The sequence below is a fragment of the Polyodon spathula genome, chromosome 13 (genome assembly GCF_017654505.1).
Source record: "Polyodon spathula isolate WHYD16114869_AA chromosome 13, ASM1765450v1, whole genome shotgun sequence".
Taxonomy (NCBI): domain Eukaryota; kingdom Metazoa; phylum Chordata; class Actinopteri; order Acipenseriformes; family Polyodontidae; genus Polyodon; species Polyodon spathula.
The window spans coordinates 20,507,188-20,523,938 of NC_054546.1; the positions used below are offsets into that span (position 1 = coordinate 20,507,188).

The following is a 16,751-nucleotide window of genomic DNA, read 5'->3' on the forward strand; positions in this document are numbered from 1 at the left end:
TGTCTGCTTGAAGGGGTTCTAGTTAATTAAATAATTCCATTAAATCTTAACTGTCGTTCCATTCGCTGTGTAAGCATCTGTGACAGGGTAGCCTTGCAGGCCCAGATGGTATCGACAGAGACTCAGAAACAAGGAATCTGCAGTTTAAACGTTGCTACACTTTTTAATAAACACAAAATAAAAATACAAAACAAAACACTACTGCTCACAGAGCAAAAATAAAAGATTAAATAAAAACAGGCCTTGCACATAATAAACAGGAACAAAATAACCGGCTTAAGGGCCAAAACAAAAGGTTTAAACAAAATCTGTAAACCGTAGGCTGGGCATTAGCCTTCACTACCAAGTTTTCAAAATAAACACAGAACAAACACTCACCAAAAAAAACGCCTTCCTCCAAACAAAGGATTTTCTCACCTTTTTTATACCATGTCTAGAGCCTAATTATCAATTATTCAATCAGTTCCAGCCACATTCTCACATGTATCATATATGCACTAATTAAATAAGCGTGGATTTTAATTTAAAAAAAACAAACATGTACTATATTATGCTGAAGAAATGCCGGTGTGCATGCCTTAAGTGAAAGCATATCTCTGTCTGCAATGCATGTCAATTCTGGAAAGTTTCTGGTTGGGTTATTGAGAGCAGAGACAGCATTGAGGGGGCTGGGGACAGTTTCAGTGTCTGTGGAAATGAAACAAAGTGCTAGTGAATGCGGAATTACTGGTCTTGCAGGTCAAAGAAAACAAGGAGAAGGAGCGTCTGGAGCGGCGGTTGCTGGAGGAATTGTTTAAAATCTTCATGGACTCGGACTCCTTTTACTACAGCTTGACCTACGACCTGACAAACACCGTTCAGAGGCAGAACGACGGGGAGAAAACCGATAAGCCACTCTGGCAGCGGGTAGGAGAAAGAGGGGGGAGAGGGGGAGAAGCACAAACCCTGCTTTACAGTTATACACCCATTACCTGCCTCCCTGAATGATTTGTGCTTTGGTCTCTGTCTCTGCTTTTATATACAAACCATTCTAAACAATAGTTAAAAGCTGTGAACAATTCCATAGCAAATATAATGATATATTCAGATAAAATAATGCATTACAAAAACAACAATAGATAGAAACATTCCACTATACTCAGTTGTACCTACTCAATGTTAACATGTAGAAGGACAGTGGTCTACAAGATGGCCAAAAATGAAATATTTAGTATGGAAGTTGTATCACTAGGTGGGCTGTATTTGCAGAAAAAATCTTATCTAATGCCAGATTTATTTTTTTTCATCTGTATCGAATCCTATGTTGGCCCACTTGTGCAATTTTACTCATTTTAAGGCCATTATTCCAACATTTTATTGTTGTGCCAATTTTAAGCAATATCATCTTTTAACATGTATTTGTATTATGTGTCACATCTCATAATGCTACACACCACACTGAAGACTGAAGTTGTTTCAAGATGGCGCTCACATTAAAATGAGTGACCTTACCTAAGTGTAGAATATTGCTGGTTTGATTTGTTGCTCGTGTTTTTACTTCTTTCCCAGGTGGATGACAGATTTTTTTGGAACAAACACATGATCCAGGATCTCATTAACTTGAATGTAAGTGCTGAAAGGTTGAGAAAGCTGTACTTCCTCTGGAATCTCAAGCAATGTGTTTAATTAGTTAAAGGTTCCTTGGGGGTCTCGTTACCACTGTATCTGATGTGAACAGCCTAGTGCTTTCCACTGAGGCACATGGATGTTTTCACATCTTCCCTAAAGAATAGCTACCAGTAATTCTAGCAAAGTTTTACCCTTTTTCCAAAAGGAAATACAAACTAGCACTCCATTGCAAAAGGTGAAGTTTTCATTGAAGAAATTAGGGAAATCTAATGAGTGCTTTAGCTTGTAGGACAAGCTGTCACTTGTGTTTGTTTCAGTTAGCTTTATATTGTTCTCTTAATTGAGTTTTCTCTGTAGTTGATTTCAAAGATGTGCACTTTTTTCATATTCAAAATGTCTACCTTGGTTTATTACATAAATCTGTGTGATTTTTCCTTTTGGTTTGACACTGAATAAAACCGTTGGGAATAATGTTAACAAAAATTGTAGAATTGCAAGCATATTTTAATGTATAACAGTGTGCACATGTATTAGGTCACCCCATTGCTTCTGTACTTTTGTTGTGCATGAGAAATCAAACCACTGTAACTGAAAATCTTGGAAAATTGTCAAAATAGGCAAATGAATGATTGTCTAATTTAATTGATTGCTTTAATAAGCCACACATGCAGTTCATTTAAAATAGAGAGAAAAAGAACACAGAGCGACAAATGCATGAGACTTTTTAAAAGTTGTTTTAACATGCCTAATTTAAAGCGGTCTAATATTTCCTCAAAAGTGACTGTTGTTTCTATCTCACTAATTACAGACCGAAATGTAGCTCATGTAGCCGTGTTTTATATTTTTACAGTGGGGGAGTAGATTCCACGATATCAAAAACTAAACACAATGCTTGAATGGTTGCAAAAAGAAACACCATAATGAATGTAGAATATTTTAGTTGCCATTTGATGTTTTATTTTGTTCTGAATACAGCAGAAATGATGGTATCCTGTTGTGTACTGCGCAGCGAATGTGGTGCTGTAGCTGTAATTCGAAGACCAACACAGGCTGTGACGTTGCTGCTCACTGCTTGAGTAAAGTTGTGTGTGCGGATGATCTTTGGATCGGGTTTGGGTTAAGTGAATTTCCTGCATTGTGTTGGGGTCAATAACAACACAAAGATTTCTGGGTACTAAATATTTTAATGAACTCCACCAAAAATTCTTTACTTGAAAATCAATTTATTATCAAAAAATTATTACAGAAAAAAGAAACACAAATGTCCATACAAAACCCTCTCCATTACAATAGTTACAAACACATTATTACTTTATTATCTTCCACCAAACACACCACCTCTCCTTGCTGTCTGCATCTTTAAATATGATTTCTGTCATTAGATTTGTAGACAATGGAAAACTAAAGCATCCCTGCAATTTAATGTAGTGTTAGCTCAATATTGAAGAATCACAGGCTCATTGACTGTACAATTAAACTGTTCCTTTTTTTGGCATTCACACGTTAGGGATTGGAAGAACAGGTTCAGCTTGAATAAAACATACATTTTGTCATTAATTTTGTCAAATTAAAAAAAAATTAGCATGAAAATCTAAGATATAACTCATGGGTTAATTGTGTGAAACACATAAGCGAGACGGATTCTGTTACTCTTACTGATAGAGCTTTTGATAAAGAATGTACTTTTCATGTTACTTTATAAACTTGACTCGTGTTTCAATAGATATATGTGAAAATGTAAGGGTGACATACAGTCAGGTGATGGGCAGACAACCTCCATATCCCCCAGTTTCTGACTGATAACTTGTGGTAGAAAAGGTCTTCAGAAAGTTTAATCCTGACCGAATAAGTGGTTCTCTAGATACTGTAGGAGCAAGACTTTGAAGTGTGACATGCATAAGGAAGAATCTGTGTGTATATGTATGTGTGTGTGTGTGTGTGTGTATTAGGGCTGTGAATTAATCGCAGTTAACTTCCACGATTTAACGCGTTCATTTCTTTAGAGATTAATTTTTTTAATGCACGTTAATCGCACTCCTCTGTCTTGACCCTCTTAGCATACCGTAACTCATTCCCTGCGTCATTTGAATAATATACTGGAGTGCATGCAATGCAGTGATATACTGGAGCGCATGCAAGACAATGAGTGAAGTCGTGAACTGCATTTTGGAGCAAAGTACTAAAAGTGAAGAACTTGTGAATGGGAAGTGTGTTGTTATTTAGTAGTTGGTTCAAACAATTTAACAGCTGTCTGTATAATTCTCTGTAAATAAATATAAAACTATAAAGAAGGGGCAACATAGTAATCCAAAACTAAGATGACAGGTATTTGTATGCTGGGTTGTTTCTTGGTTGACGATGATGATGATGATGATGATAATAGAATGACAATAAAATACAATTTTCACTTATATAGCGCTCTTCATGCAAGCATTCCAGGGTGGTTTACAAAATAAATATAAAAAGCCTATGTCTAATATATAATCCAACTGCCAATAAACAGACCCAAACAAATCCGTTTTCAAATAGGATTTAAAATATTCAGTTGTGCTAGCATTCCTGATATGAATCTGGAGCAAGTTCCAAAGATGAGGGGTATTATAACTAAATGCTCTGGCTCCAACAGAGTTCAAACAAATTTAGGGACTGTCAGAAGATTAGCATTTTCCGATCTTGGGAACGACTAGGGACGTACGGGGTCAGCAGATCTTGAGGATAAGAGGGTCCAATACCATGTAAGCTCTTGTAGGTAATAAGAACTACTTTTTAAAAAATTAAAATAATAATAATAATAATAATAATAATAATAATAATAATAATAATAATAATAATAATAATAATAGCATCAGTAATGAAACAAACTTGAATGAGATGAATGCATTAGTTGTATCACTCAAATATGCAATTAAAACCAAGATGAACTAAGATTACATTTTTAGTTGCATCTCAAGTATGAACGAGAGTCTGTTTCTTTGTAGAAAATGGTGGTGTTGTGATAGAATTAGAAGCAGTGATGGTGATGTCTAAAAATCTTTTTAGAGATGTTCACACAGTCTCAGACAAAAGTATTTGGGCAGTGAGAAAATTAGAACAACCACAAAGTGATTTCTATAATTGAATTGTTCCATTGAAAGGTATAAATTTAAAATATAGATTCCGCTTTATAATAAAACAACTAATTATTACATAACATTCTTAAAATGAAAAAAAAAAAACATGCACAAACTAATTTCACACTTTGAAAAAAGTATCCTGTTTGCAACAGCAGCCTTCAAGTCAATCCACAACATCTTGATGGGATTCAAGTCTGGGGAGTGAGATGGCCAATCCATAACTGTAATCTTCCTTTTTTTCAGAAATTCCTTTGCAGAATGCTTAGGGTCATTATCCTGCTGGAATACAAATCTTCTGTCTAATAAGCCTTCTGGCACTGGGTAATAAATTAGAGTTCAAAATTTCTAGATATTTTGCAACATTCATTGATCCTTCTACAATACAAAGGTCACCAGTGCCTGAGGAAGAAAAACAAGCCCATACCATCACACAACCTCCACTATGTTTAGCACTGGGCATGATGAACTTTTCTTTAAATTCTTCTCCTCTCTTCCTCCAAACATGTTGTTGCTTTGTTGATGAAAAAAGGTTATATTTTGGATTTATCTGACCATAACATTTGGTTGAAGAAATCATTGGGCTTCTTCAGTATTCAATGGAAAACTTCAATCGCTTTTGTTTCTGTGTTATTTGCATCTTGATTTTTGCCCATGGACATTCATCTTAAGGTATCACTGAATTGTTCACACGTGAATTTCTTGATCATCATCTCTCAATTCTTATGTCAAATATTTTGCAGTAATCCGATGATTTTGCAGGGCTGCTTGAATGATTCTTCCAGATTTTGCAGAAGTTTTTATTGGTCTTTGTGACAAACTGGTTAACAGTGTGCAGTGCAGTGTGTTTCTCAATGTGAAACAAGCAATAGAGCGCCGTTTATTGCTCTGTTTTAATCCACGGGTTGGTCCCAAAATAACAGTCCCGATCTTATACACCCAGACGTAACACAAAACACAAACACAAGTCCACAGCAAGTGCTAAAGTGCTTGTGGTGTATATATTCGTGAAACAAAGTGCAGTGTTGTCCGGGTTTGGGCTGGCCTCCTGCGACAGCTCTGCATCGTGTTAGCCGTCTAAATAATAACAAACAGTATATTTAATAACGACAAAACAAACAAAACACTCACGATAGTAACACACATTTTCTCCTTCTGGTTCAGCAACAAGGAACAGATCACTTTACTACACCCCCTTTTGTACCGTCAATCATGACCCCTTGGTTAACTAGTGCAACCTCTTCTCCAATCCGCGGCTGCCACATCGATGGGTCGATGATTTAGTGTATCGTAGCTCTGACCCCTTTCTAGATGTCCGATCTCCTCCTAACCCTGGGAATGAATTATCTGGCCATCCAGTCCAGGGCACTCTGTTCCCTTTACACAGTGCCCTCACAGGTCAGGAGAGAGATTTATCACCAAGAATCAATCGGTCTCTGTCACAGTCTTCCACACCTGGATCTAGTTGCAGTAGTTCCTGTTCTCATGTGTTTGTCAAAAATAGCCCTGTAACATGGCCAGGAGCCCTGTACGTGAAAAGGGGGCAGGGCAAAGCCTTGCCATAAAATGTTTTTTTTTTATTATTTGAGTTGCCATTCGCCACTTTATTGTTTTGTTTTTATTTTATATTTATTTAAGAACAGAGTAATTCCCGCCCCTGAGCATATTTTGGATTTACTTTGTATTATGATTCATTTATTGTATTTATGTGACTGCGTAGCAGTGTGTTTTTCTGTTGTGTTGCAGCGTGGATGGGAAGCCCCATCCACATTAATAAACTCGTGCAGATTGTGGCCGAGGGGTAATAGAATAATTACCAGCTAGTTAAACCCCTCGGCCACGATATATAAGCCTGCAGTTCTCCCCGCTCGGGGTGGGTGTTCAGAAGAGTGAACGAGAGCGAGAGAGGAGGGTAAAAGTAAGTACGATCAGTGAAGGCTACTGCCCAGCCTGATTGCATTGTTTAGTGTTCGTGATTTGCTTTTGTTTGACTTTTATTTTTGCTCTGTGAGCAGTGTGTTTTTGTTAAAATATTTTATTTATTTTTTGTTTCAAAATAAATGGTGCTGCAGCGTCTTTTGCTCTGCAGTACTGCACTTGTGTGTTTCTTCCTGCATTCTGGCCTGGCATCACCACTCTGCCAACCCTGTCACAAGCCCACACAGTGCTTTTTGGTAAATGGAGCCTTTTTTCTTTTAATTATATCACTGCCATTTTGAGACTGTTGCAGTACTTTAGTTTTAATCATTTTTTTGTGGCACTTCAGCACTTCATTATTATGTGTTTAGGTATTCTATAATTATCATCAGATGTTGGTTTTCAGTCATGATAATTGTCAATAATTAGCAATGAATGGGTTTCATAATATGTTGATTGCCCAAATACTTATGTCAAAGTATGTAATTAGTTTGTGCATGTGAGGTTTCATTTTATGCATGTTATGTAATCATTTGTGTTTTTATTATAAAGCTGAGTCTCTACTTAATTAAATGTATATCTTTCGATAGAACAATTAGAAATGATAGAAATCACTGTGGTTTTCTCTCTTTTTTTTTTTTTTAATTAAACTGCCCAAATACTTTTGTCTGCGACTGTATATGTACATACATGCCTATACCCATGTCCCTTATGTCTCCAAGCAGCAGATGTGTGATCATCAGTTCAGAGTTTGGATTAAACTGTTTGAACCTCTCCTAACAGTGGTTCTCAATCCTGTCCTGGGGACCCACTGTCCTGCTGTTTTGTGTTCCAACCAAGTTCTCAATTACTTAATTGAACCCTTAATGGAAGTAATGTGCCTAATGAGAGCTTTTTAATTATTTTAAGAGTTTGAGATTTCACGTTAAATATAAAATTATATAAGTTACTTGAATTCTCCAACTTTTTGTAAGCTAAAATATTTAGGCAAATTATTAGTTCAGTTAAGGTTGAATTAAGTAATTGAGAGCTCAGATGGAACAAAAATCAGCAGGACAGCAGGTCCCCAAGGTTGAGAACTACTGCTCTAAAGGTCTATTCAGTGTGACTCACTGTCTCCCCCTGTATGCGTGTGCAGGACGTGCAGGCGGACTCCTGGATTCTGCCTATCATCCAAGGGTTTGTGCAGGTGGAGGAGATGGTGGTGAACTACAGTGACAGTTCTGACGAGGAGAAGAGCAGCCCTGAGACCCCTCTCCAGGAGCCCCCCTGTGTGGACGACATCCACCCCCGCTTCCTGGTAGCACTCATCTCCCGGAGGAGCCGGCACCGCGCAGGTATGCACAGCGCCTCCTACTGGGCAACTGCAGAAAGATAGCTCAGATGATTGTGTTTCATAATGTCCTCTTAAATTAACTTTATTTTTGTATTGCACAATCCTTAAAGGAGTGGTAACCGAGAATTTTTTTGCTATAGGTAAGCAGCTGCATACTGCTGTATGTAATTAACATGTGATCCAGTGAGTTTGATCAGGAACCAGAAAGCAAAACTTTGTATCATTAGCATTGTATGCATATCCTTAAAAAAAAAAAAATGTAGGGCGTCAACAGAGGGGCAGCTCAATCTGGCAGAAGTGTGAAGTCCTCTTCAATAGTAAAAGCTCCTCTGTATTCTGTGTTGAGGCCACGATCTGTTTCAGTTGAAACCTGCTACAAGTAGGGGCTGGTTTTACATTTTTGTAGTTTTCAGGGTAAAAGAAGTCAGGTTAAGTTATGAACTGTAAAAACTGGTTTAATCATGCTTTAATTCTGCAAGTACAAACAGATAAGAGGGATATGTGAGGTGGGGGTATAGGATCATATTTAAAGTAAAACATTGGAAACTTCCACACTTATAAAAACAGGAAATAACTGTACTTGTTTTTATCAAGAAGCTCCTAACAATATCCATGGTTTATAACAGATTTTCAGTTTAATAACTACATTTTTAACACCATTTCTTTGTACAACCAGGTTCATTTTTTTTTAATACTTCCCTGTCATTTTTATTGTGTTTGAACCCCTACCCAAAGGCAAACAGCTACCAGTCCCATTTGATCCACAAACTGATGACAAATCAAAAATCCAATTAATAAAACAGGACCAGTTAGCCAGCCATGCTGAACATTAAGGTTCTTGGTTCATACTAAACCAGGCCTTCTATAATGGAGGGGGTTTCATATTGGTGGAAATCACTCATAATACACACTTGCACATGACTTGCTTGTGACCAAGGCGTATTACAAATGCCTGGGGAATTCTGGACATTCAACAGCTAGCTAAGAACATAGAAGCCCCCCTCTACCCAATATAAGCAGCATGAATAACCAAGGAGGGTGCGATAAAACCCAGCTGCTGATCAACAGATGCTACTTTTGAATACTTTGGCGTGGAAAGCCATTATAGATTCATGACTTGTAATTGAGTGCAGGATGCAGGGCTAATACCTGGGGCTTCTCTGACATTTACCCTCCAGACAAATAATTAAACTTGGTTTAAATATGTGAAAAATAATTTAAATTATTAGTTATAACAATGTAGGACTAACAGAAGGAAGATTATAAATATAACAAAATAACAAAAAAGATGTAGTGTTGTCAGACCTCGAATAATGCAAAGAAAATAAGTTCATATTAATTTGTAAACAACACAATACTAATGTTTTAACTTAGGAAGAGTTCAGAAATCAATATTTGGTGGAATAACCCTGATTTTCAAGTACAGCTTTCATGCGTCTTGGCATACTTTCCACCAGTCTTTCACATTGATGTTGGGTGACTTTATGCCACTCCTGGCGCAAAAATTCAAGCAGCTCGGCTTTGTTTGATGGCTTGTGACCATCCATCTTCCTCTTGATCACATTCCAGAGGTGTTCAATGGGGTTCAGGTCTGGAGATTGGGCTGGCCATGACAGGGTCTTGATCTGGTGGTCCTCCATCCACACCTTGATTGACCTGGCTGTGTGGCATGGAGCATTGTCCTACTGGAAAAACCAATCCTCAGAGTTGGGGAACATTGTCAGAGCAGAAGGAAGCAAGTTTTCTTCCATGACAACCTTGTACTTGGCTTGATTCATGCATCCTTCACAGACAAATCTGCCCGATTCCAGCCTTGCTGAAGCACACCCAGATGAGTCCAATTTCAGCTTTGCCCAACACCTGGTCGTCTAATGGTTAGACGGAGACCTGGAGAGGCCTACATGCCACAGTGTCTCGCACCCACTGTGAAATGTGGTGGAGGATCGGTGATGATCTGGGGGTCTGAAAAAAAGCTAACAGCTGACACCATTCGTTTCGGAGGACGCGAGTGCTCGTCTTCGTCTGTCCCGAGTCAGTATGGGGGTTGCAGCAGTGAGCCAGGTTGAATAATAATTGGACAATCCAAAAATCGGGAGAAAAATTGGAAAATGAATACAAGTAATTGTTCAAAAGAAAAAAAAAAAAAAAGAATTTGTAGCTCCAAATTTAGTCGGGTCAGATTACATTGTCTTCATTTGTTTTGCTGCCCCCTTACCTTTTTATATGATTTGTCTGAAATCATTCAGAGTGCTTCTTACTGAAATTACTCAAATACTTGTTATATTGATACTAATATATTGTTTGGATTTTTTTCCCTGAGTTTAGGAGCTGCTCTTCAGGTCTTGCTTCTTGGCTTAGACATATGTAACATAAACTAGAGCAGACAGTGTCTGTATTGAAGTAAGAGTCAGCACTATCAAGTAATCGGACATTTTCCATTTTCTATTGTATTGCCAGCATCACGCAGCAACACACAGCAGTACACTAGGTAGTGCTGGCACTTACTAACATAAAAATACTTTGACTCATCTAGCTTATGTTTCGTACATTATGTTAGTGATGGGCAACTAGAACTGAAGAGCAGCTCCTGAACTCAAAGCACCTCAACACAATATTTGAGTAATTACGAACCAAGCACTCTGGAAACATATTAAACACTTTAAAGTAATTAAAGCTTTAAAGTTCAACTTCCAGTTTACAATAAGGGTGCTTCTAGCCATGGTGCGGTCTTGGGCTGCAGTTTGTAGTCAGAAGCACTTCGAATATTTATTTCCATTTTCTCCCGGCAGTGAGTGTTTCTGTTTCAGTACATTATTACTTCCTGTCATCTCAGCATGCTGGAGACTTCATCTCCACTGCAGGGTCAATGAAAATGACCTTCAAATGATTTAGCGCAGTTTTATATTGACTTCACACTGAAACTGCTGCGTTTTGGGAGTGTCACGGTTGAAGATTCGTTTAACTAATGTGTGTCTTTGAATGAATCGATATGAGTTTAAAGTAAATTGGATTTCTTCACTTTTTAGCTGGTGAGGATACCGAGCCCTAGGGTTTTAAGCTGTGGTATCCCACAGTCACGTTCAATTTTATAACTTGTATAAACATATAAAATAAATTAATCACTGTTAAAGATTTATCATGATTTGTGTACAGATCCTGTGCATAGAAGATATGGTACAATTTTAAAGCTGAAAAACCAACGCATTTTTATGCTTAATAGCCGTTCCTGAGAACAATCTTTGTTTTTGTATTTCTAATCCGTGAATGTCATGTGTAGAGTTTCTCTTATTATGAGAGATCATTTAATACAGTTTGAGCAACCAGCACTTCCACGCCCTACACACAGCTTAGGTATCCGTTCCAATAGGAAGCAAAGAAATTAAAAAGGGCTCCCCCCCTCAAGTCACACTGAAATTTGTTTAGAAAAAAGACTTTGACATGCTGGTCTTGTTTTATAACCTGTGGAAGCTGTGTGGAAATAATGAATACAGTTTAAAAAAAAAAAAAAAAGAAACCGCAGTTCTTGAAGTGTACAATCATGAGAAAGCAGAAGGATCTGAGTGACTTCATGAGGGGTATAATATAGGCCGCATTGACCAACTACAGTCTCCTGGGTGTTCCTAGAATACCAGCATCTGCACAAAACAACTTCAGCATTGAGTTCTTTAATCATAAGTTGAAGGTGAGCCAGCAATATAAGCTGTTTCTTCTCCAGATGCACGGTGCCCTGTTCACGCAGCGACTGGCAGCGAGGTGTCTAGGGTGATAGACGCTTAGGTGTTCAATACAACCAGCTGCTGTCTGCATTACAAGAAATCTGTCTCTTCAGAGAATAATTGAGGCACCCCAGGGCTTCAAGCAAGCCAAGAGGTTAAAACAGCAAGACAAGATATTATATACTTTTTAGGCAATTGTTAACAGAAATCACTTAAGAGTGAAGCTTGGAGGTGAGGGACACTGTCCGCTGCAACCTATAAAGATATTACAATGTATTGTCCCAAGTAAACGTGATTTTGAACATAATAAATAACAAACCACATATGCCATAGTTACAGCTGTTACTGTACATGGCTTGAAACTCTAGCCTGGCTATCAGAAATACCCTCAATGAATTATTATTGAAATGACCAGGAGCCAGGAGTTTGCTGTTGAATAATTCTGTTCCTCCCTTGTAGCTGTACAAACAACTCCTTTTAATAGACCTACAGACTCAGGTGTGACTAAGTCATGCTGTGATGAGAAATGTAATCAGTTAATTCAGAGGAGATTTACCAGGGGTCTGATTCTTCAAACACCTGGATTCTGGTCATTTCAACAAGGGAAATTCTGAAACCCAGGACAAGGTGCAGGGCTAGTGTGAGTTTCAAACCCTGTCATTACAGGAGTTATCCAACCTGGAATAAGTCTCACCTGTCTATACTTTTAATTAAGTGATTCAGAAAAGGACCTGGGTAGCTGAGGATTGACTGCCACATTGATATGCCACATGTCTCCTTACATTTCTATGGGGTTTGTAATCCTGCTGAGTGGATTTTTATATTAATTGCCCTGTCCTTTGTTGTCACCTGCCATAGGCATGTAATGTTGAATACAGTAGATCAGTCAAAGTGTGTTTATATTGGTACACAACAGCACCATCTAGTGTATAGCTAGGGTATTACAAGCAAAACAAAAGGAAACTTGATCAAAGGAGTAGTGGTGTCTCTCGCATCTATAAAGACATCTAACATATATCTGTGGCAGGGAACTAGAACTGAAGAGCAGCTTGTGGACTCCAATGAAAGCAGATTATACTTCAGAAAAATACACAAACACTGTGTCTGAGTAATTGCAATACTACACAAAATGAAACTTGACTTTTGTTGCTCTTTGAATTCAATGCATGTCCTTTTGATCCAGGGATGCGCTATAAACGACGAGGAGTCGACAAGAACGGCAATGTGGCCAATTATGTTGAAACGGAGCAGTTGATCCATGTGCACAACCACACCCTGTCCTTCGTGCAGACTCGTGGCTCCGTGCCTGTGTTCTGGAGCCAGGTGGGGTATCGGTACAATCCCCGGCCTCGACTGGAAACAGGTGAGTGCCGCTTTGCTGCACTCAGTAACATGTCATTCCAAACTGCACTTTAACATAGATTGCAGTTTGAACTTGTTGTATGCCTAAGTTCAGATTTTCTATAACAGTGATTATTGAAAGTAATTATTAATAAATAACTAAAGAACCTGTTCTGGATATATTTTTATTTTGTCTGTTTCCCTTTATAAAAGTTTCCCCGTAGTAAAAACACAGCAAAGTAAAAGCATGGCAAAGCCCATGTAAGCACTGTGAAGCCCAAAGAGGTGTGGCAAATCATCTTAAAGAACATGGCAAACAATGGTAAACGATGGTAAATGCATAGTATAGCCATAGGAAAACTGCTAAATGACCACGATAAACCCTGTATATTGCTATGCTAACAGTATTTTAATCTAAGACAAGGCCTTTGATTTTCAGGGGTTTATTTAAAATCAATTTTTACAGAAAAAAAAAAAAATAGATTTTACAAAATATGTACTGTCGTGTTGCTGCGGACCTGGTCATGCAGACAGTTGTAAGCATTGCAGTGAATAGAAGCAGGTGAGATGCTTATTATTTGATTATTTGAACGCAATAAATGCTACATTTTATATAAAATAAAATAAATGAAGGGCTTTGAATGTAATACATCACAGTAATGCATTCGTCTTCCAGAAAACTTTCATTCCGAAGGTTAAATGAATCAAATAACCAATTAAATCAATGAACTCTAATGTTAGAGACTTTTGAACCACTTCAGTTTTGAATCGCACAGTGTTCTACAATGTCATTCTGAGATGTCTGTAATTTGACTCATTAACTGTACACACATCTGAAGGCATTTACATGCTCAGTCACATGACTGCGGTGGTTCAGCGGGATTCACCCGGCACTGCTTCACATTTACTTCAGATCAGTCACTGGGATTGTGGTGGGATTGTGTTTACCAGGGTTGGGGACAGTTCCAATTCCTTCTTAAAATCAATTCCAACACATCACTGATCAAAATTGCAATTAGCAGTATTCTGTTAAAATGAGCTTCTCACAGTGGCAACACATTACTTCAGTTGAAGTCACTGTTAGTCAACTGCATTGGCTTCAAATGAAAGCAGCTGAACAATCACAATGATTATTACATTAAAGCAGTTGAACAATCGCAGCAGTTATTACAGTAAAGACAGTAAAGCAATCAAAGAAGTCTCTCCAGGCAGCAAAGGAAAGGAAAGGAATGATTTGAAAAATTAATCTTAACTCCACGCTCTCTTCTAATTAGCACTGGTGAATGAGACCGACTCTGACTCTGCGCTGTCTCGAGATTAATGTTGTAAAACAATGTGTCCCCTCCGTTTTCTTTCCCCAGGAGAAACTGAGACCATTCCTTACTTTGCTGCTCATTTTGAAGAGCAGCTGAAGATCTACAAGAAGCAGGTGCTCTTGGCTTCATTTAGAGAGGAAATATAATGTAGTACCAATTACACAGCTATCATGGGTTTACCTCAACATGCAGTGTTCTTCTCTTCAAATGATAGCTTCTTAGTTTTATTAACTGTTTTCCTACCTTTGTATGATGTCTTAATAATGTTTTTTTGTGTTAAAGTGATTGTAGATAACAAAATAATTCCATATATCTTGCATATCATGCACGTCTTTTAGCTATATAGCTTTCAGATGTGTAGTTTCTAAAGAAAGTTATAACAAACATGTGTTTTCATTTTAAAACTAGTACTTCTAGGTGCAGTAAGTTAGCAGCTGTATAAGGCTGCCTGTTTAGCTACACCAAGCATGGAGTGCTGATGTAGTATCAAGAATCAACTTGTCTGGTTTCACGCCAGGTTATCATCAACTTGGTGGACCAAAGCGGGAGGGAGAAGCTGATCGGAGACGCGTACCTGAAGCAAGTGCTACTCTACAACAACCCCAACCTTACCTACGTGTCCTTCGATTTCCACGAGCACTGGTGAGACTGCACTGCGCGGCACTAAGGGGTTGATTCAATCCACCAGTCGGGATGTCACAGCTGGGGTTTTTAAAGAGCATTTTATTGTACCAGGAAAACAATTTGGATTGGATTGATCAAAGGAGGAATATTTTGGCATTAGGTTTTAACTCAGCATTAAGGGATTGATTTGAGTCCCCTGTTCCTTGTCAGGATAAGTCACTGGTGGATTTTTATTTGAAAATTTTACAGCACTGGGGAATCACAGATTTGTCAAGGTGTGTAGAACACAATGTAAATGACACCTTTTTTTGTGAAAGAAAAATAAAAGTGTTAATATTACAGCACTGGTAATAAACACTTCAGGGGCATTTTTGAGTCCTTAAGTGAACTGTAGGAGTTGTTTTGTTGTTTTTTTTTTTAAGTTTTCTTTTACCTCAGCAAAATAAAATAAAAAAAGAGTAAGGTTAATCTTGCTGTAAAAACCTTGATAAGTGTGGTCCTTTGTCTCTTGCCAGGGGGTGTGATAATACTACCAGGGGACACAGTGTTTCTCTGTATACATGTTTAACCCTTGATTGATATCATGGCCTCATTCTAGTTCGTTTTCATGTCAATTTGTCACACACTTTTCATCATCAACAATTCATCACCAGCGACAATTCATCACAAACTTTTCCTCACCAACAATTCATCACCAGCGACAATAAATCATGGACAATAACTCACCGATTAAGGCCACAATATATCATAACAGCTGTGCTAAAAACAAATCTATAATAAATCATAAATAACAGATACAGTACATATTCACTTACAAATTACATAAATAAAACCCATAATGTACTTTTACTAGTTTGTGACCACCCAACTAACAAACAAACAAGCAAAAAAAACCAAACAAAAATAACAAGTTTTCTTTTCAAAGCTTTATTTTAACACTAGAAGCGTCAAAATTTTTAACAACCTACAAGCGCCGCACCGGTCATTTTCACCTGTAGCGTTTTAAACAGCTGTGATATGATAATGTACCCTCCGTGATGAATTGTCGCTGGTGATGAACTGCTGGTGATAAATTGTCATAGACCCTTCTAGTTCACCCCTTGTGATGTTCTCTATCAATACAATGATCTGTGATTTCAGTGATCCAGTACAGTATATTACACATGGCCTGGCTGTCTGACACACTGCATGGATCTGCTTTGTTAACTGTTTATTATATATCCCAGATGAGTGATTCCTCGTTTTAGTGGAGGTTTTAATCTTTGAATTACTGAAATACTAGCTGTTAAAATAATAGTGTCCAGTTTCTGATCATGTTCTCAGAATACCCCTATATAGCTTTAAGCTAGGGATGCACCGAATCCAGGATTTCAGTTTCGGATTTGGCCCGAATACCTACTTTTTGAGGAGGGTCCGAATTCAGCCGAATACGAATCCATTTTAATACATCCCTCCAGTGTGTGCAGTTCTTCTTTAAATAAAAGACAGGAATCCAGTATTGAAAGTAACTGTTGTATTTAATAACAGGTATTCAAGAACAAGAGCACATTACTCTGTCACAGCTCTCAACTCCCTAAATTACTGGTGGCACACGCACTAAACACGTCACGCAACTGCTGAATGCAAACATAACCCCCCCCCCCAAATAATGTGCTTTGTTGTTTTGTCTGTGAAACGTGTTCTAGAAATCATACAGAGATAGATAAATAAATAAAAATCGGTGCACAGAAATATATATTTTTTGGAACAACTGTGCAATACGTTGTTGAACAATATGCTTTAG

At 37.9% G+C, this 16,751-nt stretch overlaps 1 protein-coding gene across 1 annotated transcript in view; it reads left to right on the forward strand.

Annotated features, from left to right (window-relative positions):
* Positions 1 to 16,751, forward strand: part of LOC121325922 (phosphatidylinositide phosphatase SAC2-like) — a 97,609-nt gene that overhangs the window by 73,963 nt on the left and 6,895 nt on the right. Inside the window, exons 5-10 of the mRNA XM_041268997.1 lie at positions 739 to 906; positions 1,549 to 1,605; positions 7,774 to 7,972; positions 12,871 to 13,050; positions 14,390 to 14,457; positions 14,862 to 14,986. Of these exons, the coding sequence (XP_041124931.1) occupies positions 739 to 906; positions 1,549 to 1,605; positions 7,774 to 7,972; positions 12,871 to 13,050; positions 14,390 to 14,457; positions 14,862 to 14,986 (797 nt within the window). The remainder of the gene's footprint in view (positions 1 to 738; positions 907 to 1,548; positions 1,606 to 7,773; positions 7,973 to 12,870; positions 13,051 to 14,389; positions 14,458 to 14,861; positions 14,987 to 16,751) is intronic.